Source organism: Carettochelys insculpta, chromosome 26 (genome assembly GCF_033958435.1).
Source record: "Carettochelys insculpta isolate YL-2023 chromosome 26, ASM3395843v1, whole genome shotgun sequence".
NCBI lineage: Eukaryota > Metazoa > Chordata > Testudines > Carettochelyidae > Carettochelys > Carettochelys insculpta.
Genome location: NC_134162.1, coordinates 6208317 through 6234828, shown reverse-complemented (window position 1 = coordinate 6234828; position 26512 = coordinate 6208317). Strand labels below are relative to the sequence as shown.

Sequence of the window (26512 nt, the reverse complement as noted above, 5' to 3'; positions counted from 1 at the left end):
AGCGAGGCCGCGGAATCTCCGTCCCTAGAGGTGTATAAGGCCCCGCTTGGCAAAGCCGTGGCTGGGATGACTGAGTGGGGGTTGATCCTGCTTTGGGCAGGGGGCCGGAGTCCGGCTCCTCCCGAGGTCCCCTCCAGCCCTGGGATTCTACGACTCGGTGATCTCCTGCTGGCGGCTTAACCCCCTTGTGGCGCAGGGGAGAGCCAGGGGGGCAGCTCAACGCTGCCATTTGCAGTCGAGGGCGGCCAGCGCAGGGGCTGGGAGCCCCTGGGGCGAGGCTGTTTTAAAGGCTGTAACTGAGCCTCCTCCCTCGCTGGTGCTGAGGGGCACAGGCAGGCCCGGGCCCACCCCACCGGAGCTCCCCGGCGAGGGCAGAGGCCACGCTGCGCGTGGGGCGCATGCGCATCGGTGGTACCGCTCTGACAGCCCTCTCGCCATTCCCCTTCCGGGGAAGGAGTCCGGCGGCCCCGGAACCTGGATGGGCGGCGCGGAGCGCTTGGAGCCCCAGGGCAGAGGCCGGGCCATGCAGGTTGCGGGGCGGGACTCCAGTTGCTGGGCCCGGTGCATGGCGGTCAGGCGGCGGACTCGGCCCGCTCGGGCGGCCTCAGGTGGGTGCCGGCGGTGGGGGCGGGGTAAGCGGCGGAGCCGGGAGGACCCCCCCCCCACCCTGCCCCCCAACGGCCTCACTGACCCGAATTGCCCCCCCCCGTCCTGCTCCCTAACGGCCTCATTGCCCCCCCCCGTCCTCTGCCCCCAATGGCCTCACTTCCTTGCATTGACCCCCAGGTCCTTCCTCCCCCACCCCATCCTGTGCTCCCAGCAACCCCCCTGCTATATCTGTCCCCACTCTGTCCCTAGGGCCACCCCTGGCCCTGTCCTCCCAACGGTCCCCCACATTGCTCCCTGGGCCCTCCTACCGCAGGTTTCTTGTCCCCAGTTACACCTACAGACCCTGCCACTCCTACAGCATCACCTCTGCCCCCCCGTCAGTGTACCCCTCGGTCTCTGCCCCGTACCCGCCCCACTCCCTTTCTTCTGTACCCCCAGGCCCTGCACCCTGCTTATCCCCCAGGCCCAGCCATCCCTACCTCCGTCACAGCATCTGCCCGTCTCCTCTATCCCCATTACCTTTTCCTCCCCACAGGCCCAGTCCCTCCATCTCCATCACCCTCTGCTATCGCCCAACTGCATCCCCCTTACCACCTGCTACTGCCCCATCACTCCCTGCTTCCCCAGCACTCCCAGGATCCCCCTTGTACACCACAGGGCCTATCATCCAAGCACCCATCACTTCCTGTTACAAGCTCCCAGTTCCCATCATCACTCTCACCATTCCTCCAGGCCCTGTAACCCTTGTGCCCCAGCCTTCATGACCCTTCATTCACACTTTCTGATACTGTTATCCCAGCACACCCAGTATCACTCCTGTGACCCAGCAGCCCTCGCCAAAACTCTCTAGATGTCGTCACCCCAGTGTACCTAACTCCTAATCAACTCCGCCTATTTGTCCCAGACCCTATAATTTCCCTGTCTAATCCTTTTCTCTCCCATTCTGATCATAGTGCATGGCAAATTACAAAATCATCCTCCATTCACCCCTGTTACAGTACCTTTTTTTCTAGGCTACTCTAATCCCTTTGATAATCAGACCCCAGATCATCTCCCTCTGGAAACCTCAGCCTATGTACCTCGTTCCTCTGTCATCCCAAATCCTAGACCCCTTAACATCCTATGACACCAGTTCCTCAATCCATCACTGCCAATTTTTAATCCCCTCTACTTCCCCAAATTCTGTCATTCCCATTCATGGTTTCTAGTATTCCATTTCCTTGCACCCTGATTCTTAATTCTCCTAAACCCCAGAATCTTGTTGCCCCATCCTTAATCTCATCAACTCCATTCCTACAGTTAATAGGACGTAAATGCCATGTCACCAATCCTTCTTTCTACTTTTCTCAGACCTGCTCAGCACCTACAAACCTTATTTCTACCATGACCTAATTCCTAGTCCATTTGTACACTCAGTTTCCCATTTTCTTCCTCAACATCCTCTAACTGCATATAACCTTCATGCTGATTCTGTTCACCCCAAGCTCTGTCACCTAACAGCCCATTCTTAACTTCCAATTTGAATTTTACAACCACTGCATTAAATTTGTTCCTAACTGACTTGATGATCCATATATATTGTGGGAGTTGTCCTTGTTCATCAAGGGCTTTTTACTAGAAATGACATCACATGAACAAAAATATCATGAAATGCAGTTTAAAACACTGACCAGGACTATCGTGTTAACCCAAACTAGCTGCTAAAACAGTGAACTGTAAGATTGCCTATGTACAGTTGGAATAAAGTTAAACACATCATTCCCTTCCCATGCTTGAAAGGTCTGTCTGGAAAGATGGTGGAAAAAAGATGTTTGTTGAAACAGAGTTAATGTAGTTGGAAATTCCTGTTAATGACTCTGTCCCAGGGCAGGTTGAACCTCGCTAATCCAGAACTCTCTCATTCTTCAACATGTGTAATCTGTCATGATTTTAATTAGCTGGACGACCACGTATCGTGGTGTAGCCATGTCTCCCACAGTCCCATAAAGTTTGTTTCAGCCACCAGTCCTGGCTCTCAGACTTCTGTGCTGTTCTTTAACTGTAATTTACCCCTAAATGTCTGCTAAGAGTCCAGTAAGCAGTGGAAGTGTTGGTAACATGCTTAACGATATTGACCTCCCGGGGTTCAGCAAATTTTCTCATCTGCCACCAGTTAGGTCCTGAAGGTGCTAGATGAGAGAGGTTCAACTTGCATTGCCCCTGTTTGTGTTCTCATGCACACATACATGGCTGAGAAAAAGGACTCAAAGCGGTAGGGATAGTTGCAGGTAGCGTGGGAGGTGCGAGATCCAGACTGCTCATTGAAAAATGTTTTGTTGTTTTTCACTCAGAGAAAGTGTTAACTTTAGGTTATGTCACATTTCTAGTCAAGTAATTCCATTCTGCCTCCTGGAATTCCCTCAAGTCAACTGTGTGCTGTGTTCTTCAGTGTTTAACTTAAGAGTCACGAAGTGTTTTCCCCTGTCAAAAACTGCTCTGTTCCACTTTAGAGATGGAACAAATAATCTTTTGTGGGTGATGGTGGGGAGAGAGGATAAGGTAAATGTGCTTCATGAGATGAGAGAATTACTTAATTTTGATAGTAATGCCCACGGGTTCTAATCCAGATCAGGGCTCCACTGCAGTCAGTGCTGTACAAAGATCAGAAGACACGATCCCTGGTCCAAAAAGCTTAGAAGAGTGCTTTGTAGAATTAGAAAAGATCCTGTATAAACATAGTTTCAGCGGGGTAGCCGTGTTAATCTGGATCTGTAACAGCAACGAAGGGTCCTGTGGCACCTTATAGACTAACAGAAAAGTTTTGAGCATGAGCTTTCGTGAGCACAGACTCACTTCATCAGATGCTGGTCTGATCAGCCTCTGATGAAGTGAGTCTGTGCTCACGAAAGCTCATGCTCAAAACTTTTCTGTTAGTCTATAAGGTGCCACAGGACCCTTTGTTGCTGTATAAACATAGGATTTCATTATTAGATAGGTAGTGTTTCCTAATGGATGCAGCACTGGACTATGGTTCAAGAGATCTTAGTTCTATTCCGAGCTTTGCTAACTCTTGGGGGATCTTGGACAAATCACTTAATCTTTCAGTGCTTCATTTTCCCAAGGGGACAATGAAATTGACCTCATTGTCCGTCTTTGAGATCCATGTATTTTTGTCATAAAAGCTACAGATAAGAACATCGTGGCGGTGGTGTTCAATAGCAGTTACGTTCTCAATTAAAGTAGTATTTTGGGAAGTAACTGCCTCTTTGTTGCCTCCAGAAAGCTGATAATTCACAGGTAAAATGACAAAGTTTTAAACATGTTCTGAGTACTAAGTCATTTCTAATTGCTCTTCCCACAAGTTTTCTCTGCATTCCTTCATCAGAACTGCTATCTTGGCTAATGCAATCCTGGAACAGTTGGCTTTTGGAAATTGCAGCACAATGATGCACGGTGGCAGAACTGAGTATGCTGCTTCTCCCATTGTTGCTAATCTGGGTATCAAGATTTGAATTATATAGGATGTGCATAGATCCTACGGTGAGATGCTGTAGTAAACCATAAGATGTAATTAGCCCTTGTGGTAACAGAGTATAAAGCAACAGGCTACACAATTTTTTTTTTTTTAAATCGTAAGACTAAAATGTAAAATAACTTATTAATACAATGTAGAATATCTCATAAAAACTATCTTTGCAGGGGACTGGACAGCTCAAGGAACTGGTCCTGGGATACAAAAACCTTTCTCCATTTGATTGCTGATAGTTATCCAACCTAAGTTGGTAGTGGCCCAAAGTTGTCAGCATCTGAAGGCTGTTAAGTGGCCCTCGTATAAAATGGGTAGATGGGGGTCGTGCCATTTCCTTGTGGGTATTCTGCCCATATCACCAAAGCTACATCATTCGATGTTGTTTGGCTGCTTTGGAAATGACCTTAGCAGAGCAGTTATTAGCTGCACAGACATTGGAAACTGTATGCTCTTTTCACTTTTAAAAGGGCTTGTCTATACAGAGAAGTTCTGGAATAAGGTAGGATGTGAAATCTAAAGCACTAGGTTTTCTACAGTAGTTCCTCGTGTAGGCATGCCTTGTTCTGGATTTCAGAATGAACTGTTTACTCTGCATCTATAGAGAAAGAATAATCTGCCAACTCACTTGACTACTACTCTCTGTTCTCCCCATTTTTGTCCACAGAACTGAGCTTTGAGCCCCCTGTTAGAAAGTCACGTGACTGGCATTTGAAAGATGATGCTTGTTATCCTATAACACCTTTCCCCCAAACTGTAGTTTGACATCCAGTCACTTTTATGTGCAAGCACAAGTGTGTTTTGGGTGGAAAATATAGTTTGAAATGTTCTTTTTATCTAAGATTTGTAACAAAGAAGAAAACTCCTTGCCTGGTTCAAAAATCACCTGCTTCCAACGCTCTCCAAGTGTGCAAGTGTGTGCCGATTAAAGTGAAATTCATGCCTGAGGAGCAGTCATCAGGACACTATGGAGAGCTTGGGCCTGCAGGCAGTGACCCTTACTGATGGGACAACGGCCTATATTCAGCAGGCCATCAAAGGTAAGAGACCCTTTGGGCTACCGAGCCTAGGTATGTGGAATGACACTGCAAAAAATCAGATCTGCTGTCATAGTATGCATACTACCTGCTGTTTCCTTTGAGTTGCTCTGGCCAGGAGCTAGTGTTTGTTACGTTTTACTGAAGAGCAACTCCTTAACAAAGAGGAAACATACCATGGATGTTGAAATTAACACTCAAGAGCCAGAGCTACTGAAATGTACACAGATGATAGGGTCAGAATACAGTGATTGGTTTTCTCTCTGCAGGTTAGTTATAGGCTGCCACTCTTGCCGACGCCAGGCTTGGTGTTCTGTCTGACTAAGGGACGTAGAATTTGGTTTACGCTAACACCTTTCTTGCTTAGATGAGTAGTGTGTTTAAGTGTTGCTTTGTGAAGCAAAGCTGACACCACACAGAACATCTGTTGCTTTAGTTTTGGGATTTATAAAATGCTTCTGTTGTGCAGACTCTAGGAACTCGTACAAAATACATAGCCCATGCAGTATTTGTTGTCATGTTCATTAGCGATAAGCCCATCCATTAGATGCTTTGTGTGCACTCTCCATCTTGGAGCTACAAAGGGTGGGTACAAGAGACCTCAGTTTGTCTTCAGTGAAATGTGGCAGCTCCTTATAATGCAGGTCATAATCACTGCCATGTATGGTTCACGTTGGGTTTGAGCCAAACCTTTGGCCCTGGTCTGCAACCAAGCACTGCAAAGGTGATTGAGGAAAACTTTGTCATCTCTAAGCCGTGAATAATTGTGGTTTTTAGTTACAGCAGGCACTTTGAGTCAGAACTCAAATGTAGGTAAGTGTAAGGTAACGCACATTGGGAAAAATAACCCCAATTATACGTACAATATGATGGGGGCAAATTTAGCTACAACAGATCAGGAAAGGGATCTCAGAATTATAGTGGATAGTTCTCTGAAAACATCCACGCAGTGTGCAGCGGCAGTCAGTAAAGCAAATAGGATGTTAGGAAAAATTAAAAAAGGGATAGAAAATAGGACGAAGAATATCTTACTTCCCCTATATAAAACTATGGTACGCCCACATCTTGAGTACTGCGTGCAGATGTGGTCTCCTCACATCAAAAAAGATAAATTGGCATTAGAAAAGGTTCAGAAAAGGGCAACTAAAATGATTAAGGGTTTGGAATGGGTCCCATATGGGGAGAGGCGAGAGAGGCTGGGACTTTTCAGTCTAGAAGAGAAGAGACTGAGGGTCGATATGATAGAGGTATATAAAATCATGAATGGTGTGGAGAAAGTGAATACAGAAAAGTTATTTACTTGTTCCCATAATATAAGAACTAGAGGACATCAAATGAAATTAATGGGTAGCAAGTTCAAACCTAATAAAAGAAAGCTTTCTTCACACAGCGCATAGTCAACCTGTGGAACTCCTTACCAGAGGACTCTGTGAAGGCCAGGACTCTAACAGAGTTTAAAAAAGAGCTCGATAAATATTTGGAGGTTAAGTCCATAGATGGCTATTAGGTATGGTGCCTAGCCTTTTTTCGAAGGCGGGAGGTGGATGGCAGGAGACAAATCGCTTGATCATTGTCTTCAGTTCACCTCCTCTGGGGCACCTGACATTAGCTCCTGTCGGCAGACAGGATACTGGGCTAGATGGACCTTTGGTCTGACCCAGTATGGCCGTTCTTATGTTCTTAACTCCTGGGTTCTGTTCCCAGTGCATTGATTGAGATACTGTGTAACCTCAAGCAAATGTCATAATTTTCTGTCCCTCTGTTCTCACACTGTAAAATGGGGATGTTAATACCTCACTCACAGTAATGTTCTAAAGCTTAACGAATTGAAATCCCATCATAAGAAGAGCTGAATGAAAATAATGATACTTTGGACTTGTTATTGCAAACACCTGACATTAAGCTCCCAAGGCAGGTGGTAGAATCCCCATCACTGTAGGTTTTAAAGAATATATTTGACAAACTGCCTGACGTGGTCTAGGTTCACTTGCTCCTGCCGTGGTGCCAGGGGCTGGACTGGATGATATCCCAAGTCACTTTCAGCCTGACTTCTCTGTGATTACATTTAATTTCACTGCAGCATTTCTACGTTCCTGGGGAATGACTTCTGTTGGAGCATAACCTTTCCTTAAAGAAAAACTGCCGTTAGTGATCCTTTCTTCAGTAGGAGAAGGCAGCCCCAGTTCACATAGCCGTTCTGCTCATCCACACCCGATATCCTCCCCTTCTGTGTTTCCTGCATTATTTCCAGTTTTTAGATGGTGCCTGGTGAAACTCGGACTGTAGTTTAACTCACCAGCAAGTGTGTAGGTAGAAAACAGTTGTGGCTTGGATCAAATTTATAACTTGAAAACCTTGTTAATAAAGAAGTTAACAAATAAGTAGTATTTAACAGCAGGAATACATTCCTTGGTCCAAACACGTAATAGACTCAAACTGGGTATTTCATTTCCACAGACTTGCATAGTTCTGCTTACAATGAACCTTTTTAAAATGCAGGTAGGATTAATTCTTGTGGCAGAATTTCTCACTGGGTCTTATACTGGAGTCAGGTATTACTGGTTGATTTTTGTTGGTTTGAGGTTTGAACCCCACCATACCACCTTTCTGTCTTGTTTTTTAAGAGCTAGAGTAATAGATCCACACCCTGCCTCTTACCGTTATGGTACTACGGTGTTCTGAGTGATTTTCTTAGGCATGTGCAGCTCCAAGCACATGACCGTCCCAGTTTAACTTGGCTCTACCTATTGGCTCTCTGCTGGTACAGAAAACGAGCAGCCTTTCTAAGGAGTTGCCCTAGCTCTGGTAGACAATTACGAGCATATAGCAGCTCCACTTCATTTGTATAAATAACCCCAAGCACCCAGATGCACAGCTGAAGGTTCTTCCTGTGCTAAGTGTACTATGTTTTGTTTTGTCAACAAAACTAACGTCAACACACGCAAGCTAACAAAACAAAAATCGCCAGAGGGCATTCACGCTTGCCCTCTCTGTTGATGGATCATGCCCACGCTGGGGGCAGCAGCATCGACAGTGTGTGCAATGCATTGTGGGTATGTATCCCACAGTGCAGCGTTGTGGGAAGGCAGAGCTGTTCTCTGTGCTTCTTGGGATTTCCTCCAATTTCTGCCGCCTCAGCTGCTGGGAGCAGCACCAGGAGTAGCTGTGTGAGTGCTCCATATTGAGGAATGTCAAAGCAGCACAACAGTCTGCCTGGTGTTGTGTTCCTTGTGCAATGCAGAGTAGGAGCAGTCCAATAGTTTGTGCCGCAAAGAGAGCAGCACACTCAGCTTTCAGATGTTTCCTAGAGCTTTGAAAAGGGAGGCAGGAGCCCATGCCAGCAGGGCAGCAGAGATCCAAACACTGAGCAGAGCCATCAGGACATTCATTGTGGGACACTGGGAGAAGCCAGTTCTGTCCACAAAACAGACAGCAATGTCTACACTGGCGCTTTGTTGACAATAAGGTGGGGCGGGTTTGGAAGTTTTTTAGTGCAGAAACTGGCCATTTTCCCCTACCAGAGTTGCATTGCAGTGTGTATGTACATTATTGCCAAAAGGCAGTTTTTGACAAGACATGTTCTGAGCGGCCTTTTAGGAAGTCAAGGGGGCCTTGATCTTTTTGCTGTCTGGTACCCTTGTACTCAAGATGATTGATTGTAGTTTCATTTCTCATGTTTAAAAATACAGAAGTGAATTGTAGGAGTTTTGATTCAGGGATTGAAAATTAGATTGATCAGCAGTCTCGCTGTGTCTCAGTCAGAGCAAAACTTGGTGTGCTGAAATGCCACGGAGCCCATGTACCTCTTCTCTGGGGAATCCCACAACTCTGTCCTACTGAGTCAGACCTTTTGGTCTTCTCCAGTGATAGTGAAGTTTGGGTTGCAACACAGACCTTGAGCTCAGCTGAGCTCTGAGAAGACTGAGTCAACTGGACTAGACACTATCACCCATGTGCACGTCCCTCCTGGGACCAGAACCCTGGATAAATCTGTTTTCCTCTATGTAAAAGATTTACACAGAGTAATCTCATAAATTGTTTGCCCCATTTATCAATGAAAGTGAGAGATACACAGTTGTTGCCCCCTTCCATAACAATTATTTACACTGGGCTAAATAATAAAAGCGATTTTATTAAGGATTAAAAAGTTGGGTTTAAGTGGTTGCAAGTTTTAACAGGCAGATCAAAGTAAGTTATTAAGCAAAATAAAACAGAACACACCAGCGAATCCTAACATGCTAAGAGAAGTTGTCTAAAGTCACAATTTCTTACTCTAGTTTTTATTTCAGGTAAAGTCCTTCTTAGGCCAGAGATGTCCTTGCTGACCTGGGTCCAGCAACTCTCCACACCTGTCATTACAGCCCTTTTGTTTCCATGTGTTTTTCATGTATTTTCTCAGGATGGAGAGGTAGTCTGTAAAAAAACCAGATGAAGACCATCACTGTTTACTTCCCTTGCCTTAATTAGAATTTCCTTAAGACACAAAACCTATATTTAGTTGCCTAACATCTCTATGGAAAAGTACAAAATTCAAGCTGGATTACAACATCAGGTGACGTGGACACCTCTTTGTGGCACATTTGCAGGAAGACATTTCTCCCCGCTCAGTTGTCTCTTGCTAATTGGCTATTAACTCTGTGTCTGGCTTCTTCATTGTTGTTCCAGATGGGTTGGAAATTGGCTTTTGCCAACATGAGCACATTGATAATAAATCCATAGTCAATGTTAATTTCAGATACAGAAATGGTATATGTATACAAGTAGAACATACACATTCAGTGGAATAAAAGCTTGCCAATGATAGGTTACATGAAATATTTTGCCTAAAGCATATTTCAGTTGGGCATATTCATATTCACAAGCATTTTTCCATAAAGAATATGAAATAGTCACACTGGCATTTGCTGTCTGGTTCTGCTGTCCAGAGAGAGTAAGGAAAGCTTTAAGGTCAGAAACCTCACAAACCAAAAATGTAAGAAAAGGATGTGCCTCACATCCATATAAAACGGCACACTTATATCTCCTTTGTATCTGCCAAGTCAAGTGCTTCTGTTTACCACCTGGCTTTCTTTCCCACTTGAATTCACTAAGTTTCTTTACTTTGTCTATATAAATGCTATAAGTGCTTGTCCATATGTTGTAAACACCTTTGTGACCTATGTATTGTTATCTTCAGATCCACTTTGTCTCAATCCCCAAATGCCTTGTGCCCTCTCAACGCAGAATGTGGTTCCATAGGTTACTAAAATGTTACAATGGGAAACATATTTCAGAAGCAAGCTGTTAATCCTAATTATACAATTGGAAGGTTCAATTTCTTGCTACTGGCCAAGAGTAGAGGTAGTCACTACTTCAGGACCTCTAAAACTTTATAAGACTGATCCTTGAACAAGTAAATAAATACGTTTTTGAGTAAAACAAGTACATTTTTCTTTGTCATTATGAGGTCCCAAGTTAAATGCCAGTGCCTAGTGTATGTGCTAGAGCATTTTTTCTGTTTATGTGGTAGAGAGCTAGCCAAATATTCCTGTATTCTGTAAATAGGTGATGGTTGAGGTCACCTTGGCCCGTTTGCTCCGTACAGACAATGTAGGACAGTGGAACGTTTAATCTTCTCGATGGTATTCATGAGTGTACCCATGGTTCTGACTCCAAATAGGGACTGACAAAATAATGGCATCATTTGGTGCTTATGATCCCATGAGATTATTTTGCATTAGAGGGAATAGCAAAGAGGAGCTGCCCTTATGTGCCAGAGGGTTTATCAGACCAGTAGTCAGCAGCGATGGTTTTCTTTTCACTCTGTTGCAGAAGAGAAGCTGCTTGAAGGGCAAGTAATTGAGCTTGAGGATGGGACGACTGCTTACATCCATCAAGTGACAGTCCAGAAAGGTGAGGATGAGTTGAATTTGGGTGGTCTTTGGAATGTCCCCCTATTTTGCCAGAGGCACATTATGGATATGACTCATGGCTGTTCTACTTGATGGAGCCCATCTCTAAATTCTAGCCTCAAGGAGGCCGTCTGTGTGACCGTCATTTCCCCTACCGATTATTTTAGTGCTGAATGAATATACAGATGCTTTTTCTATGAGACATGACTTCCTGTGTCATGTGCAGTAAACTGATGTGAGGCCAAATTTTTAGGTTAAAATGGTGTTTGTGATGTTCCCTCTAGCAGTGTGTATCTGATCACAAACCTGCCACGTTCAGTAAGCTGTGTCTTTCTACATAGCCTCTGTGTCCATCTGTGTTAATCGTGTTGTGCCCTAATGTTGTGTTTATCTGTGAGCAGACATGGTGTCTTTCCAAAGTACAGTTTGCACCTCTCTTGTATGGCACCCTTGGGATCTGACCAGTGCCAGATGAGAGAATTTGCCAGGTGACGGGACGTCAATATTTATCAGCACTTCCACTGCTTACTGGGCTCTTAGAAGACATTTAGGCGTGAAATAACAGCACAGAACGCTGAGCACCAGGACTGGTGGCTGTAAACAAACTTTATAGGAGCATGGGAAATTTGGCCGCACCCATGAGAAGTGGTCATCTGGCTAACTAAAATCATGCCAGTTCATGGAGTTTGCCAAACAAGAATGTTCCAGATTAGAGAGGTTCAACCTGGATTAGCTATATTAGATCCTGGCATAATCTTCCCAGAAAAGTGGTAGAAGCCCCTTTCGTATGGGTTATCTGATATAAAATGAGACTGCCTTAATGTAGCTGAGAGAGGAAAGGAACTTGTTTCACCTGATAGGAACCACAGAAAATAAGAACCTTGCACCAACCGTGATGTAGTGTTGTGAAGGGACAGAGAGAAGTTAGCTGCTAAATAATGGAATTAGAGATGGAGAATGGGTTTATGACTGTAGTGTAACTCGGGATGTTCAGGCTCTATTATCTACCAAGATGACTTGTATGATCTTGGGCAAGTCAGTGGATCATCATGTGCCTCAGTTTCACACCTGTACAATGGAGGTAGCCTCATTACCTCCTTTCACGGGGGCTTGCGGGGAGTAAATTAACGACTGATTGAGGAGCTCATTTCCTGCAGTGGCTAGTGCCTGAGGAAAGCCAAAGAAGTGTAAGAGCCGTTCAAACCGTACTATGATGGGTTTTAAAAATGAGTGGGACATTTTTTAATTGAGCCTTATATGGCCTGAGTTGTTGTGTGGGGCACTGATCAAATTGACTTGGAGATCCAGACCTGAAGTTCCTCACTCTGATGTCAGTGGCTTTTGCTGATTTACAGAGTCTGTAGCTTTTGAAGATGGGCAGCAAGTGATGCTGGAAGATGGCAGCATGGCTTATATACACAGCACACCAAAAGGTAATGATTTTTTTCATCCTCTCCCAGGGTGGAGCATCTGGATTTCACAGAGTACTGTGGGTTTCTCAGAATGTGTCTTGGGTAATGTAACATGTGGGAAACCCAGCTGGGAAAGGAGCAGAACATAAGGTGAAAGCCACATTCTGGCCAATGTTGCTGCTACTAAAAATCTATCGGGTTCACTTGGATTAACCCTTAACTAAGGGATCTTAAAACTTCCTGTTCGCATAGCAGGTTTTTTATAAATGGAGGCTCTGCAGTCATTTCTAGCTTTGGTGTGAGTTATGGCCCAACAGAAAGAAAGGCACAGAACTGGCTCAAAACTGTTACTTTATACCAAACTTGTGGCACAGCATTATTGTTGGTACTTGAAATAAAAAAGTCATTCTTACTATTGTGAATGGATAAAAATTAATAGCAATGGACAGTGATGTGGAATAACAGGCCTTTCTGAGAGTGCTTGCTTCTGCTGTACATAATAATTGCACCCCAAAAAGTTGAGTTTAAAGGACGTTAATTTTGGAAACTCACGATCTCAAAGGTTAGGAAATGCCAGGATTAAGTTTTCTGTGCCAATGGATAAGAAGCAGTTAACAATGAGTACTCACAAATTAACTACAGTATTTGATTTCTGTGGTCCCCTCCAGAGGGTTATGATGCTAGTGCCCTGGAGGAAATCCAGCTGGAGGATGGCTCCACAGCCTACATACATCGCCCTGTTGTCATGCCAGCTGGCAGCACCATCCTCGCCGTGCAAGCAGAAACCGGGCTGGAAGAATTGGCTGGGGAGGAGGAAGATGATGCCTTCAATGCTGACACCATTAATGCGCTCAAGCAGTATGCCCACAAGGTAGGGACATGGCACTCTCATTGTGGTCTGACAGCGTGGCTGACTGGCTCATGGGGCGGTTTGGATTTTTAGGGATGTACACCTGCCTGGCACTTCCAGCTTCTGAGTGCAAGTGCAGTCTTTTAGAAGAGAAATTGGACAGTGTTCTGATATCTACTGATGGTTAACGTGAATGTTTAAAGATTCCATAATACCGTTAATTAGCATCTGCAGGCTCCCATTAGTGTTATAGAATTAAAGAATTCTAGATATGGAAGGGACCTTGAGGTCATTGAGTTCAGTTCCCTGCCTTCATGGCAGGACCAAGCACCTTCTAGATCATCTAATGTTGTGGAATACCTTTCCCCGCTTCTCTGCCGCTGATGCGTGAGGGTGGTGCTCAGTTAAGGGTGTGGTTTGGCTCCTGAGTATCTACTGTGCTTTGGGCTATTTACATTCATTTAGCTACAAATGCATCACCGACCATTTAAAAGCCAGATCAGGAAAAAAAGATGAATTTTTTAATGATTTGTTACGGGATGTGTTAACCAAGATCCCAACTATGAAATCATAGCGAGCGTGGGTGATTTTAATGCAAAGGTTGTGAGTAGCAATAATGTATCAGACAAAGTTATAGGCAAGTGGGGTGGGGGTGGGGATTTCAACAACAGCCAAAACGGTGACCGATCAGTAGAAATTTGCAACGTGAACAGGCTAGTGGTAGGTGGAACAGTGTTGCCTCATGAAGAAATTCATAAAGTGATCTGGAACACGCCATATGGTACTACAGGTTGAACCTCTCTGGTCAGGCATGATTTTAATTGGCTGGAAGCCAACTAAAAACGCTGATTGGGCAGCAGTGGAAAAGAGAAGTGCAGAGAAAAATCTGACTCATGAGTCAGAGTAGCAAGTGGTAAGAAGGCTGCAGAGCAGTAGACAGAGAGGTAAAAAGGAGCACTAGAAGAAATAAAAGGGCAAATTAGTGTTTTCCAATAGATGTCATCAATGATGTGTGCTTCTCTTCGGGAGACTGCTGGCTGATATGGCCAGTGTGGAACACCAAGATCTTTAATGTAGTCATGAGACCCATAATGTCTCTGAAACCCAAATCTGTCTGCTTGATCCCAGTGGCTGTGGAGATTACCTATCCCAGCAGGCAGCGCTGCAGCTTAATTTGTGTGGCCTTAATACTGAGTCTTGGGTTCAGGGACCTCTAGGCTTCATGCTGTCACCTTCATATTAAAAATGTGAACAGCAACTGTCAAGTTTGTTTTATTTTGTGAATGATCTTCAGGCTCCCAGCAACTTGCCAAGGCGGTGTTCAGGCAGACAAAGATTGGCTCCCCTACTGCAGACTCTGCCAGTGTGACAAGACAGTCCCTCACCCACAGCAGCAGCGGTAGTGTCTACAGCAGTACTGGGCAGCCTGCAGGCCACATGTTCAGGATTTTGTGTGTGGCCCACGAGGTGTTGTGTTTACCATTGCCAGATTCCATTGGTTTCTCTCCGCATAGCTGTTTTTCCTACCAATATTACTAAAGTGACACGCATGAAATGAGGCGTATGCTGATTGTATGCAGCATTGACTGCAAAAGCTGTGTGCTCCCTCTGCAGCCAAATAAAGCACTGCTATGATTCGTTCGGTGCACCTCTCAGTATGGCAGAGCATCTTGGCTACCACAATCTTGCCGCCCACTGAGATGGAGGGCCACTCCTGCAGCCTACTCAGTCTAAAAATTGCTGATCTAAAGAATAGCAGCCCAGATATGCTCTTCTGGTGTGCACAGCTTGTTGCATAGTTATGGCTCATCTGTTCTGTGGTCTGCAAAGGGGTGTGAGCAGATACTACGCTCTCTCTGCTTGCAGGTTTCTGAGGAGGAAGAGAGAGTGAATAGCGGCTGCCACTTGGAGAATGAGGTTTCGAACAATGCCCCTTCCCAGGTGTGTACAAGTCAGCAAGAAGTTTCATGGACTCAGTTCGGGCTGACTTGCTGCCTACCAGTTCTCGGGTGTGGCTGGGTGATGAAGCCAGATGTGCACCTAATTTGACTCAACCAGCTGACTGGCTAATCTTCTTTCTATATCCCCTTCCCAGAGAACTGTTTTCTCCTGGGCTTGTTGTGGCTCATACTTGCAATTTCCTCACAAAAATGTACTAGACGAGACACACAATCTGCTTGTCCATCTTGGGTGTGATAATGGCAATGTGAGAACTGAAGATATTCCCTGACAAGGGGATTGAATGAAACAGTTTGATTTGCAACCAGGCCAGCAGAATTTGTTAAGGCTGGAAATTAGGATTATAAACCTGACATTCCTACGCTGTGTGCAATAAGGTAGATAATCTGAGTACTTCTTAGCCTTCCTCTTGCACCTCTCATCAGAGATTTTTCAAAGTGCTTTGCAAGCTGTTAATTAATGAAGCCTTGCAACTCTGGTATAAAGCTGGTAAATATTATGAGCTATGTAGAACATACAAATACACACAGGCACAGAGTAGTTAAGTGACCACTGGTGTTTCCTGTACAATGAGTCCATGGATAGCCACCCAGGAGAGAGTCACATGCCACCGGCAGCATGTGTTTCTAGGGTGATGCATATCTGCACATGCCTTAGTGCTCCTAACAAAATGTACTCTGCCCATGGGTAGAATTAGAGGGAATGCTAGTGACCACCAGAGATGATGCTGTGGAAGTAGTCCAGAAGTCATGTCTGCAGCTGTACCTCTGTACATACATGAGACTTATTTTCCAGCGTTTGTCTCTGTACAAGAGGTGGATGCAGGGGTAAGTTTATGCTGGTCTTGCAAAGTCTCTTGTGGTGGCTCTTTCAGCGTAGCCTCACTGTTTTTCTTGGCAGGAGCTGCGGGAAGAGGAGATGCATGGCAACGGCAAGGGGCAGCAGGTTGGTGACAGAGCCTTCCGTTGTGGTTACAAAGGCTGCGGCCGCCTCTATACTACAGCCCACCATCTAAAGGTAAGGCAGCTACAACAATGGCACCCACAGCTTCATCCGGAAGAGTGCCCCATCCGATAGTACCAGCTCACCGTGCTCCCATGCAGGGGATCGAGAGACTCAGACTTGGCCCTGTGACGGAAAAGCCCAGGACCCATGTGGAAGGAACGTGGCACTCTGCAGTGACTTTCAATGGCCATTTTGAGGACGAATCTAACCGTCAAGAGCCAGAGAATGGGACTTGTCACCTGGCCTCTTGGGGGAATATGCATGGGAGAAGAGAGGGCTTGAGGGTTTAGGGGAAAGGGGATCTCCTCCTGGTATTTGACTAGTGTATCACTAGCTCTTGAGGTTGCTGAGCTGCACTGCTTTCAGAGCAGAGCTGATGGCATCAATGTGTCCTCTGCATTTAACCATTAGAAGCACATGTTTTCCTGCTGTCCATTTCGTAACTTGAAGCAGAACACAGCAATTGTGTAAGACCTTATCTGGGCTAGGATAAAAGATCTTGTATTGGACCAACATCTTTTGGTGGAAGGTACAAGCTTTCAAGCAACATAGGGCTTCAGGTCTGGGCAGGAAGCAGAGTGCCTTTTGAGCTAAATAGGTTTTGAGCTGGGGCAGATTGGTAAGCAGAAGGGGTGCAGTCACTTGAGATGAAGTTACTTCACCTACCCTGAGTGTCTCATATCCTGGGACCATCGCAGCTACAACACTGCAAACAACACAAGGGAAAAGATGTATTGTGAGAATGTGTTCACTAATAGTGGGTATTTTTATCACATTAGTTGGTCGTGGTGAACCCTAGCAGGAAGCATTGTAAAAAAGCAGTTTACTCTCTCTCCAAGGGATTTAAATAGTTTTAGCTAATCCTAATCTAGGCCAGGCCTAAAAGCACACAGCTGCTACGTGACATCTTAGCACAGGAAGTGAACAAGAACCCCCTTTTTGCAGAGGTGGATTGGGTGGCACTGAGGGTGGCACTGCAGCTGGGAGTCCCAAGGGAGCTTCTTCCCCCACATCTCTGCACGCTGCTGCCCCATTCTGTCCCCGTGTCTTAACATCCCATTATGTTCCTGCTCTCTGGCTTGCTTTCTCTCGTCAGGTGCACGAGCGAGCTCACACGGGCGACCGGCCATACAGGTGTGACTTCCCGAGCTGTGGGAAAGCATTTGCCACAGGTAATGGCCATGGCTTACTTGCCAGAAGACTCTCCTGTGCACATGAATCTCACGCCTGAGGCTGCCTGTTTTGCTGTTATGTGGAAGCTGAGTTTTTAAGGTCTCAATAGTTTAAACGTGTTTCTTCCCCACTTATTCCTATTCCCCATTGTATACTGCTTGATGCTCAGTTTATCTAAGTGGGAAGGTTGAAGGGTGCTTGCAGGATCTCAAAAACAAAAAGAAGTCGTCATAAAGTGGAAACTAGGACATATTACAGATGCTGAATATAAGCAAACAATACAGGTATGCAGGGGCGAGATTAGAAAGGCAAAGGCACAAAATGAGCTCATACTAGCTGGAGACATAAAGGGTAACAAGAAGACAGCCTATAATAAATATATATTTATATATAAAAAATTAGAAGCAGGAGGAAAACCAAGGACAGGGTAGGCCTACTGCTCTGAAGAGGGAGAAGCAATAACAGAAAACATGGAAATGTCAGACCTGCTTAATGACTTCTTTGTTTTGGTCTTCACCAAGAAATCCAATGATGGAATGCCTTATGTAGTGAATGCTAGTGGGAAGCGGGTAGGTTTAGAAGATAAAATAAAAAAAGAAAAGTTAAGAATTACTTAGAAAAGTTAGACGTCTGCAAGCCACCAGGGCCTGATGAAATGCCTCCTAGAATACCCCAGGATCCGATAGAGGAAGTATCTGAGCCTTTGGAAAGTCATGGAAGTCTGGAGAGATTCCAGATGACTGGAAAAGGGCAAATACAGTGCCTATCTCTAAAAAGGGGAATAAGAGTAACCCAGGAAATTACAGACCAGTAAGTTTAACTTCTGTGCCAGGAAAGATAATGGAGCAAGTAAATAAGGAATTCATCTGGAAGAAACTAAGGTGATGGCTAATAGCCAGCATGGAATTGTGAAGAACAAATCGTACCAGCCCAATCTGATAGCTTTCTTTGATAGGATAACAAATCTTATGGATGAAGGAAAAGAGGTAGGTGTGGTATGCCTAAACTTTAGTAAAGCATTTGATGCAGACTCGTATGATCCTTCTTATCAACAAACTGAGTGAATACAACTTAGGTGGGTGCAAAATTGGCCAGATAACTGGTCTCAGAGAGTAGTCATAGAGAGGTAGCTGTGTTAGTCTGTATCTTCACCCAAAAAAAAAGCGTTCAAGCAGCACTTTCAAGACTAACAAAATGATTTATTCGGTGATGAGCTTTCGTGGGACAGACCCACTTCTTCAGATCTGGAGAGTCTGATGAAAGTAAACTGGCATGATAAAATATAACAGAGTGAGAGAAATAATAAATGAAAACTGACAAATGAGCTGCATGGGACAGAAAGGCGGGGGTGAAGGGGGAGGAAGAGCGGGGAAAAAAATTTCTTACTGTGTCTTATTAAGTAACATGCCTGAGATCACTGCAGATATCAAAGATGGGGAAGCTGTCTTTGTAATGTGTAAGGTAATTGCTGTCTCTATTAAGAGCTAGTCAACTCCACTTTGGATGTCTCCCTTGTCACATGGTGTTAAATTCTCTTTGTTGTGGAATCTCCATCGCTGGCAATATTTAGGAGCAGTTGGACAAACCTCTACCAGGAATGGTCTAGCTGGTACTTAGTCCTGCCGTGAGGGCAGGGGACTGGACTTGATGACCTCTCAAGGTCCCTTCCAGCTCTAGTGTTCTGTGGCCCTTCCTGGGATTTGAACTTGGGTTCCAGGCACTCTAGGGGTTCCCCCTCTCCCTCTGGCTTGCAGGACATGGAAGGAGTTCTGAAAGTCCATGGAGTTCAAGGTTGTCTGGGCATGGCCAGGTTACATGCAGCAGAGTGTAGCATGAACTTCCTGTGACCTCTTTTCTTGCAGGGTACGGGCTGAAGAGCCATGTGAGAACGCACACCGGTGAGAAGCCATACAAATGCCCCGAGGACTTGTGCAGCAAAGCCTTCAAGACCTCGGGGGACCTGCAGAAACACATCCGCACGCACACAGGTGGGCTGTACCAACACATGGCAAGAGGTCTGAGCTCAGTCCTCCCCAGTTTGATGGCCTCGATGGCAAGGAAGCCCCTGTCCGGCTTGATTGTTTATTAGGTATATTACAGTAAAGTCCAGAAATCTGTCATGGATCCAGAAGCCTACTGTATTAGATGCTGTGCAAACAGAACAACGGTCTCCATCCCAGAGGGCTCACAATCAGAGTACCAGGCAAGAATAGCAGGTGGAAGTAGACAGAGGAGTTAAAAACAAAAACAAAACAAAACAGGATGGTGCTTGGCCCTGCCAAGAGGGCAGGGGCCTGGACTCGATCACCTCCCAAGGTCCCTTTTGGCTCTGTGAGATGTGTGTCTCAGTTTATTATTATTATTATTACTACAAGGAAACAGTGAGACAATACTGTCTAAACCAGTAGTTTTCAGTCTTTTTTTCAGTTGCAGACCCAAAAATAAATCAAATGGGAGGTGCTGGGTCACTTTGGAAATCTCAGACATGGTCTGTGCACCCCTAATCTAAACCACTGGTCTGAATGGTCCAGACAGGCACAGGTCAGGGGGTAGAGTAGAGCACACAAGCTAAGTGAGCAATATGACGGTAACAGTGAGCTGATAGAGTTAGTTTGTTGCTGTTTTTCTGATTTGACTAGCTTTGTGCTCAGGTGTTGTATGAAACTTTTGTATCTTTAGATCCTTCCCAGCAGAGCTGCAGGGGTGTCAAATTGTGACATACAGAAACACCATGAACCTCGCCTTCGCGGTCTGATGCGTGTTAACCAAAATCAGTGGAAGGCATTTGGGGTATTAGTTGGTTTTCCGTAGAACACGTCTGCAGTTAGTGTCCCTGTCAGAGGGAACTGAATTGACCAGGAAGACTTGGCTTTCCTCCTGTGCTAAGAGGGTGTCCCTGCATGACTAGTGCGCAGTGGTGTGCTGCCCTGACTGCGCTGTCTGCTTAGTGCTAGAGTCACTTCATAAAGGGAGAGCTGCTGTTGTGCATTCAGGTGCGGGAGAATCTGAAGAAGACACATCAAAAGCATGAAGCCATTGTGTATGCCCTGCCACCCATCCTTCCTGCTGATTCTTGTGCACAGTGCAGCCTGGTGTACCCACATACCCTGAGGCTTTGTCAGTGTAACGGATATAGTGGGGGGATGTGATCGCAGTTCTAGGCTCCAGGGTGTTTTGGGGAGCTAGGGTCGGTCTGAGTGGCAGAAGCCACATGGGACCTTTCTTCTTTTTGTTGCTGAAGGTGAGCGTCCCTTCAAATGCCCCTTTGAAGGCTGTGGCCGCTCTTTCACCACCTCCAACATCCGCAAGGTCCACATCCGGACACACACAGGGGAGCGGCCGTACATGTGCCCTGAACCCAACTGTGGGAGAGGATTCACCAGTGCCACCAACTACAAGAACCACATGAGAATTCACACAGGTGACCTGAGGAAGAGAGTGGGGAGGGGCTGAGGTTCTGTAACCCATTCCTCCTCTGTAAACTAGAACAATAAAACTCTTCACAAAGGTGGCAAAGGCTCTGCAGATCCATGTGTTTGAGAGAGACACTTAAGGCTGCACCTTATCCACCTGGAAAATGCCGCACGGCACATAGGACTGGAGGCAGAAGTAATAGATTCTGTTCCTGGTTCTGCCACTGACTCACTAGGCAACCTTGGTCACATCCTCGGATGTCTGTGCCTTGGTTTCCCATATGAACTATGGTGAATCCCTACCCCACCACTTAGCCTGGTGAGGATGAATGTAATGCTCATGCAGGCTGCCACATTGACAGCATGCCCAGTTATTGTGACCCCAACCTGTTGTGTGAGTGTGTCTCACCTCTGCTCCCCCCTCGCCCAGGTGAGAAGCCGTACATGTGCACGGTGCCAGGCTGTGGGAAGCGGTTCACGGAGTACTCCAGTCTGTACAAGCACCACGTGGTTCACACGCACTGCAAGCCCTACACCTGCAACAGCTGTGGGAAGACCTACCGCCAGACCTCCACACTGGCCATGCACAAGCGCAGTGCCCATGGAGAGCTGGAGGCCACAGAGGAGAGTGAGCAGGCCCTCTTCGAACAGCAGCAGCTGGAAGGTGCGGGACACAGCTTCTATGCCAGCTCGGATTAGATAGTGTAGTGAAGCGAAAGCATGAGCCCCCTGCTCTGCGCCTGCAGACCCTCCCCTGGCTCACACCCAGCTCAGCTGTGTGGGGGTGGGGAGGAGACTGAACCACCCCCACCTGGGTCTGCAGTCCTTCCCCCTTTCACAGCCAGTTTAACAGGAAGAAGTCCCCACCATAAGCCTGCAGCCGCTCAGACTAAGCCAACCTTCCAGACCCACGTGGTGCTGTTCTCATGAGGATCCCACGCTCTTATTTGTTACACTGTCCTGTCCCTACAGAGGGCAGGCAGATCCCAGGGTCATAGACTCAGGGCCACATCCAGGCACTGCCCTTCTCACTGGTGCTTCCTTTCCTGTTTGCCCAGCTGCTGCTGCCGCCGAGAGGGGCCCCCCGCTGAAGCGCCAGCAGATTGCTTTCCTTTCGGAAGAGGAGGACGAGGAGGACGATGGTATTCCTACCCAGGTTTCACTCATTTCTCAGGATGGGGCTCACCAGGTACTGAACCCCTGGAGCCCACTATAGCATGGGGTGCAACTAACAGAGCAGGTCCCTGCTCCTAACAGCCACATGCTTTGTGTCCTGCTGGTCCTTTACTATTAAGGTGATCAGTCACCTGTGTTGGGGTGTGCAGTCTGGGCCAGGCTTTGTGGTAGCTGTAAGTTCAGGCTTCATTTGTGTCTGCTGAAAGGTGCTGGTGAGCAGTGGACAGGAGCCATCCATCAGGTGCATCCTGTGCAGAAGCAGCCCAAGCTTCCTCCTCACTTCCCAGCCGTCGTCAGTTTTAACTGGGACGGCAAAGGAGGGGTCTGTCAGGTTTGCCATTGCCCACAGGGCGCTCCTTTCAGTCTCTGTTGGCGATGGCTAGATTTGGGTTGTATTTGGTTAGTTTTTAAATTACATCCCAGCAGTCACTGACCTGTCACTGATCAAACAGAGCTTTCTGCAGCAGGGCCCAAGGGTGAAGTGTGAAAGCCTGTTTCTGCAACACAGGCCTCAGGAAGGAGCTGCTGAGAATAGCTCCTCACTTTGCTTTTGAGGCTGCCCCAGAAAATGAACTAGCCTCCCCACAAGAGTGTGGGAGGGAGATGAGGTCAAGTGATTCAAGGTGGGTATTGGGAGTGGGACTCCTGGGTCCTCATCCGGATTCTGTCACTGTGTGTGATCTTGGGGAAGCCATGTCCCCTCTCTGTGCCTGGGGTCATGCATGGAGCATCAGTCTCTCCCGCCTTTGCCAGAGCTGTGGCATCAAGCTTAACACTTGTTTCAAGTCTCGCACGGGAAGCGCTAGAGAAAAGCCAAGTGGGATATGGAAGAGGGCAGATCCCAGGGGAGCCCTCCTGAATGCGGGTTGTGCCCTTTCAACCCGTCAGTGTCTGACTGTTGGTTTTCTCATCACAGGTCAATCTGTCCCATGAGGACTTACAGGCCCTGGGCAGTGCCATTAGCATGGTAACGCAGAGCGGCACTATCACAATGCCACAGGAAGACTTCACGGCTTCTGGCACACACACCGTCACCATGGTCAGCGCGGATGGGACGGAGACTCAGCCGGTACGGGCATCTTTCTGCTAATTGCGGACTGTTCTGGGCATGAAGATGCTTTTACTCCATATAATTTCTTGGGCTCTGTGTTTTCCAGGTTACGATAGTCACCACAGGGGCAGTGATGTCTGAAGGGTCAGCCATCGCATCCCTCCATCACCAGCAAGTGGCATTGCTAGCAACCGCCAGTGGCACTCATATTGCAGTGCAGGTATCGTGTGACGTCCTGGCCAGGGCTGAGCTTAGCTTCTGTGCAATGACTCTGCTAACATCCATCCCCTCCACCCTTACTTATATCTACTCCAGACTTGCTTCAAGAGGCTTGCATCAGCACATGAGTTTCCTGGCTCCCTCTGTGTCCCTTTCTTCCATGTTCTTTCCTGTTAAGCTCCACCAGTTTCCTCATTTAGTTGTGTCCTCACCTCCCATCTGCCTTGGCCTTGTTACTTCCCTGGTAATAGTAACGTCTATTGTTATTTCTGTTGTCAGATTTTCCCCAGCGCCCGTGTTCTTCACCCTGTGGAGGGATTTTACTGTTGTATTCCTCTCACCTAGAAATATCTGTCCTATGGCAGCACCCCTATGCCTTCCCCTCTGCTTTGCCTCGGCCCTTGATATTTGTCGTCCCTTTGCATTTGTGTTCCTCACTCCTCTACAGCCTCACTCCAGCCCTTTGCATCATATTCTGCCCTGGACTCTCCAGGTAGAATACACGTTAGCTCAGCCTGCAAGTTTGGGAGAATGATGCCGTTCCTTTGTGTGTCTCCCCTTGCAGCTGGAAGAGCAGCAAAGCCTGGAAGAAGCCATCAGCATGGCAACAGCAGCAATCCAGCAGGAGTCCGGAACGCTCAGTGCAGCTGTGTCTGAGAATGGGTGCTGAGGTACTGGACAATCCGTGGAACAGGGAGGGCAGTCCAGTGGAGATGGCTGTTTGGCTGGGAGTTTCAGGGTCTGAAACAGCCATGCCAGCTGCTGCGCAGAAGACAAACTACTGCCTGGTACAGCTTGTGAATCCAGAAGAGGGTCCCTGGTAACTATTATGTGCATCCACCTTGTGTATCAGCAGGCAGCAAGAGCCAGGTACAGAGCTCCCTAGGCAGCCAGTGACCCTGTTTAAAGGGCTCTCCTGTCGCTTACAGTGACATTTTTCTATGAAAACTGGTGGCTGGCATTTAGCCAGCGATTTCAAAGCTTTCCTGAATCCTGGGCAGTTGCTCTGCTGCTGTCCAGGACTACTGCTCATTTTCCACGGACACTGACGTTTCCTGCCTCTGGGGAAGGTGGGGAAGCTCTTGTGTTCCTATGTAGCCAAGAGGTGGAATCCCCAGACAAGATGACCTGCCACAGCCTGCATGGAACTGCAGAGACAGTAGCTGCAAGGCACCCATGGGTGTCAGCAATCATTCCAGAGAGGCAGCACCTGCTTTCTCCCACCAGGTGCTCTCGGGATGAAGACACGTAATCTGACAAACACAAGCAGCACGTAAGCAGCGTCTGCGCAGAAGCAATAAAGCCCCATCAGGGCAACCCCAGGCGGTCCCGGTCTCGGCGTTTTGAACAACGATAACTTCTTGATGCTGGAAGTCAAAGCTGATCACCGGCACGAGCTCCCAGGCAGGATCCACGTTAGCCTGGATGCCACGGCACTTCTCCGTCTCTGCTTGCCCCATTCCCTTTTGATGCAACAGCCAAGTTTATTTCCCAGACTCAGCTGCTGCGGGGCCGGGCGTAACACTCCACTTGGGCAGGCCAGCACTTCTCGGGGGATGGGCAAGCCTAGGGTTAAATGTAAATAGTGAGTTTAAATAAAACTAATTAAAGGGTTTTTTAAAATTTCTTTTCCACTTTCTCTTTTAATCCCTGGAGCCCCTGGGGGGAGGTGGAAGGAAGGAGGGGGTTTGATATGTACTTAATAAAGCCTCTGAGTATGTTCTTTTCCTCTGCCCTGCCTTAGGGGCTTGTTCATCCCAGTGTCTAAGCAATAAGCAGGTGCATCAATGAGCTGAATGGCCTCTGCCAGACTTCCCAGGAGCTTCTCTCTTACACGCTGTTTGGTAGCATTTCAGTGCATCTGGATCCTCTAGTAGATGCTGGCAAATTTCTAACACCGTGACTGTCTGCCCTTCTCTGAGCCTGGGCTTAGCCTGAAGATGAGCCCCGAGGAGGAGTTGCAATTTCTCTGTGTGCTCAATGGTCAGTCACTAGGCACCTTCCCAACTCCCTTTCATGTTCTATGCAGAAATGTACATGGACCTTGATAGTATCGGAGAGCCTCATTAGTTGATTTATTCCCCCCTATGCCCCAGTGAAGTAGTTCTGGATTATTATTATTATTTTTGCCAGATGGGCATAGCTGAAGCTGAAGGAGATGAATTGACCAGTCCAAGGTCATACAGGAAGACACCCAAAAGTCGGGAGTTGTGAGCAGACAGGGAGGGGACAAAGAGACATGCCAGTGGCTTCGAAAGCTTCACAATGGGTATTCCCAGCACTAGAACTCAGATCTCCTTTGTTTTTGTCCGTGACCTTTGCACAAAGTCGCTCTTCTTCCCCCCAGGCCTTGGGTGGTCCTGTTTTTCCGTGGGTAGTCTCCATCTCTGCAGAGTCCGTAAAAGGATAAAGATCTGTCTTTAAAGCCTCCTTGGACACACCAGGAACTCCACTCGTCAGACAGCTGTTTCCCCTGCCTTTCTCTGTCCCCTCCCTTAACAGCGTGGGCATGCTTGCTGGGAGTGAAAAGGTTGTCAGGTCACTCTTAGGTGTCCTGGTTTTAAGACTACACTGGCACTTTACCGCACTTTAACTTTCTGGCTCAGGGGTGTGGAAAAAAACACCCCTCTGGATGCAATGTTACAGTGCTGTTAAGCGCCAGTATGAACAGGCTGTAGCACAGGGAGCTGCTCCCCTTGCAGAGGGGTTTCCATAGAGTGCTCCAGCTGTGGCCACACTTGGAGCGTAAAGTGCTGCTACAGGTGTGCAGTATTGAAGTGTAGATGAAGCTGGAGTTGCTGCAGACCTGGGACACCTCACCAGCTCCTGGGCAGTTCCCACTAACTGGGATCCTGCCTTCAAACTGAGTCAGAAGCCAAATGTCCCAGCCCTTTGACTGACATTTGTTCCCCTTTTGCGGGTGTCTTGAGACTCCATGCCTAGTGGAGGTGGCTGGTGAAACTCTTGCAGCAGCTGCATGGACTCTGGGAATCTGATGTTGAGACTAGTGATCTGAGCCCAGCTGTGAGATGATTACGATGCTGTCCGATCAACCAGGCCAGCTTTAGGGAGCCAGCTAACAGATCAGCAAGTAGTTTTGATAGTGTCTTGAGCATGGGCAGGCTAAGGGCTAAGTAATATCCAGTTTCACCACCTGTGTCCAGAGCCGGTATTGTGCCTGAAAGCTGGAGGGCAGGGGCTGAAGATGAAAA

The 26512-nt window shown here is 47.0% G+C and overlaps 1 protein-coding gene across 3 annotated transcripts; it reads left to right on the top strand.

The window, feature by feature from the left end:
• The first annotated feature begins 490 nt into the window (after nt 1-490).
• On the top strand, nt 491-24906 carry ZNF76 (zinc finger protein 76). 3 transcript variants are annotated; one of them, XM_074977601.1, is made up of 15 exons: nt 491-608; nt 4957-5154; nt 10963-11043; nt 12398-12475; nt 13123-13325; nt 15171-15245; nt 16164-16280; nt 17365-17440; nt 19304-19429; nt 20683-20862; nt 21285-21518; nt 21913-22043; nt 22947-23099; nt 23188-23301; nt 23866-24906. In XM_074977601.1, exons 2-15 carry the CDS (start codon nt 5082-5084, stop codon nt 23968-23970), a joined length of 1746 nt encoding a protein of 581 aa, XP_074833702.1. In that variant the 5' UTR covers nt 491-608; nt 4957-5081; the 3' UTR covers nt 23971-24906. The 3 variants fall into 3 exon arrangements, with proteins under 3 accessions (XP_074833702.1, XP_074833704.1, XP_074833703.1); XM_074977602.1 differs by lacking the exon at nt 491-608 and adding an exon at nt 616-632; XM_074977603.1 differs by lacking the exon at nt 15171-15245.
• Nucleotides 24907-26512: the final 1606 nt, after the last annotated feature.

Excerpts from the sequence above, each read along its gene's own strand:
- ZNF76 (XM_074977601.1), top strand. The coding sequence starts at position 5,082 with ATGGAGAGCTTGGGCCTGCAGGCAGTGACCCTTACTGATGGGACAACG. Across the intron at positions 11,044-12,397 it reads TCAAGTGACAGTCCAGAAAG|AGTCTGTAGCTTTTGAAGAT; the intron begins GTGAGGATGAGT and ends GCTGATTTACAG. Across the intron at positions 13,326-15,170 it reads TCAAGCAGTATGCCCACAAG|GTTTCTGAGGAGGAAGAGAG; the intron begins GTAGGGACATGG and ends CTCTGCTTGCAG.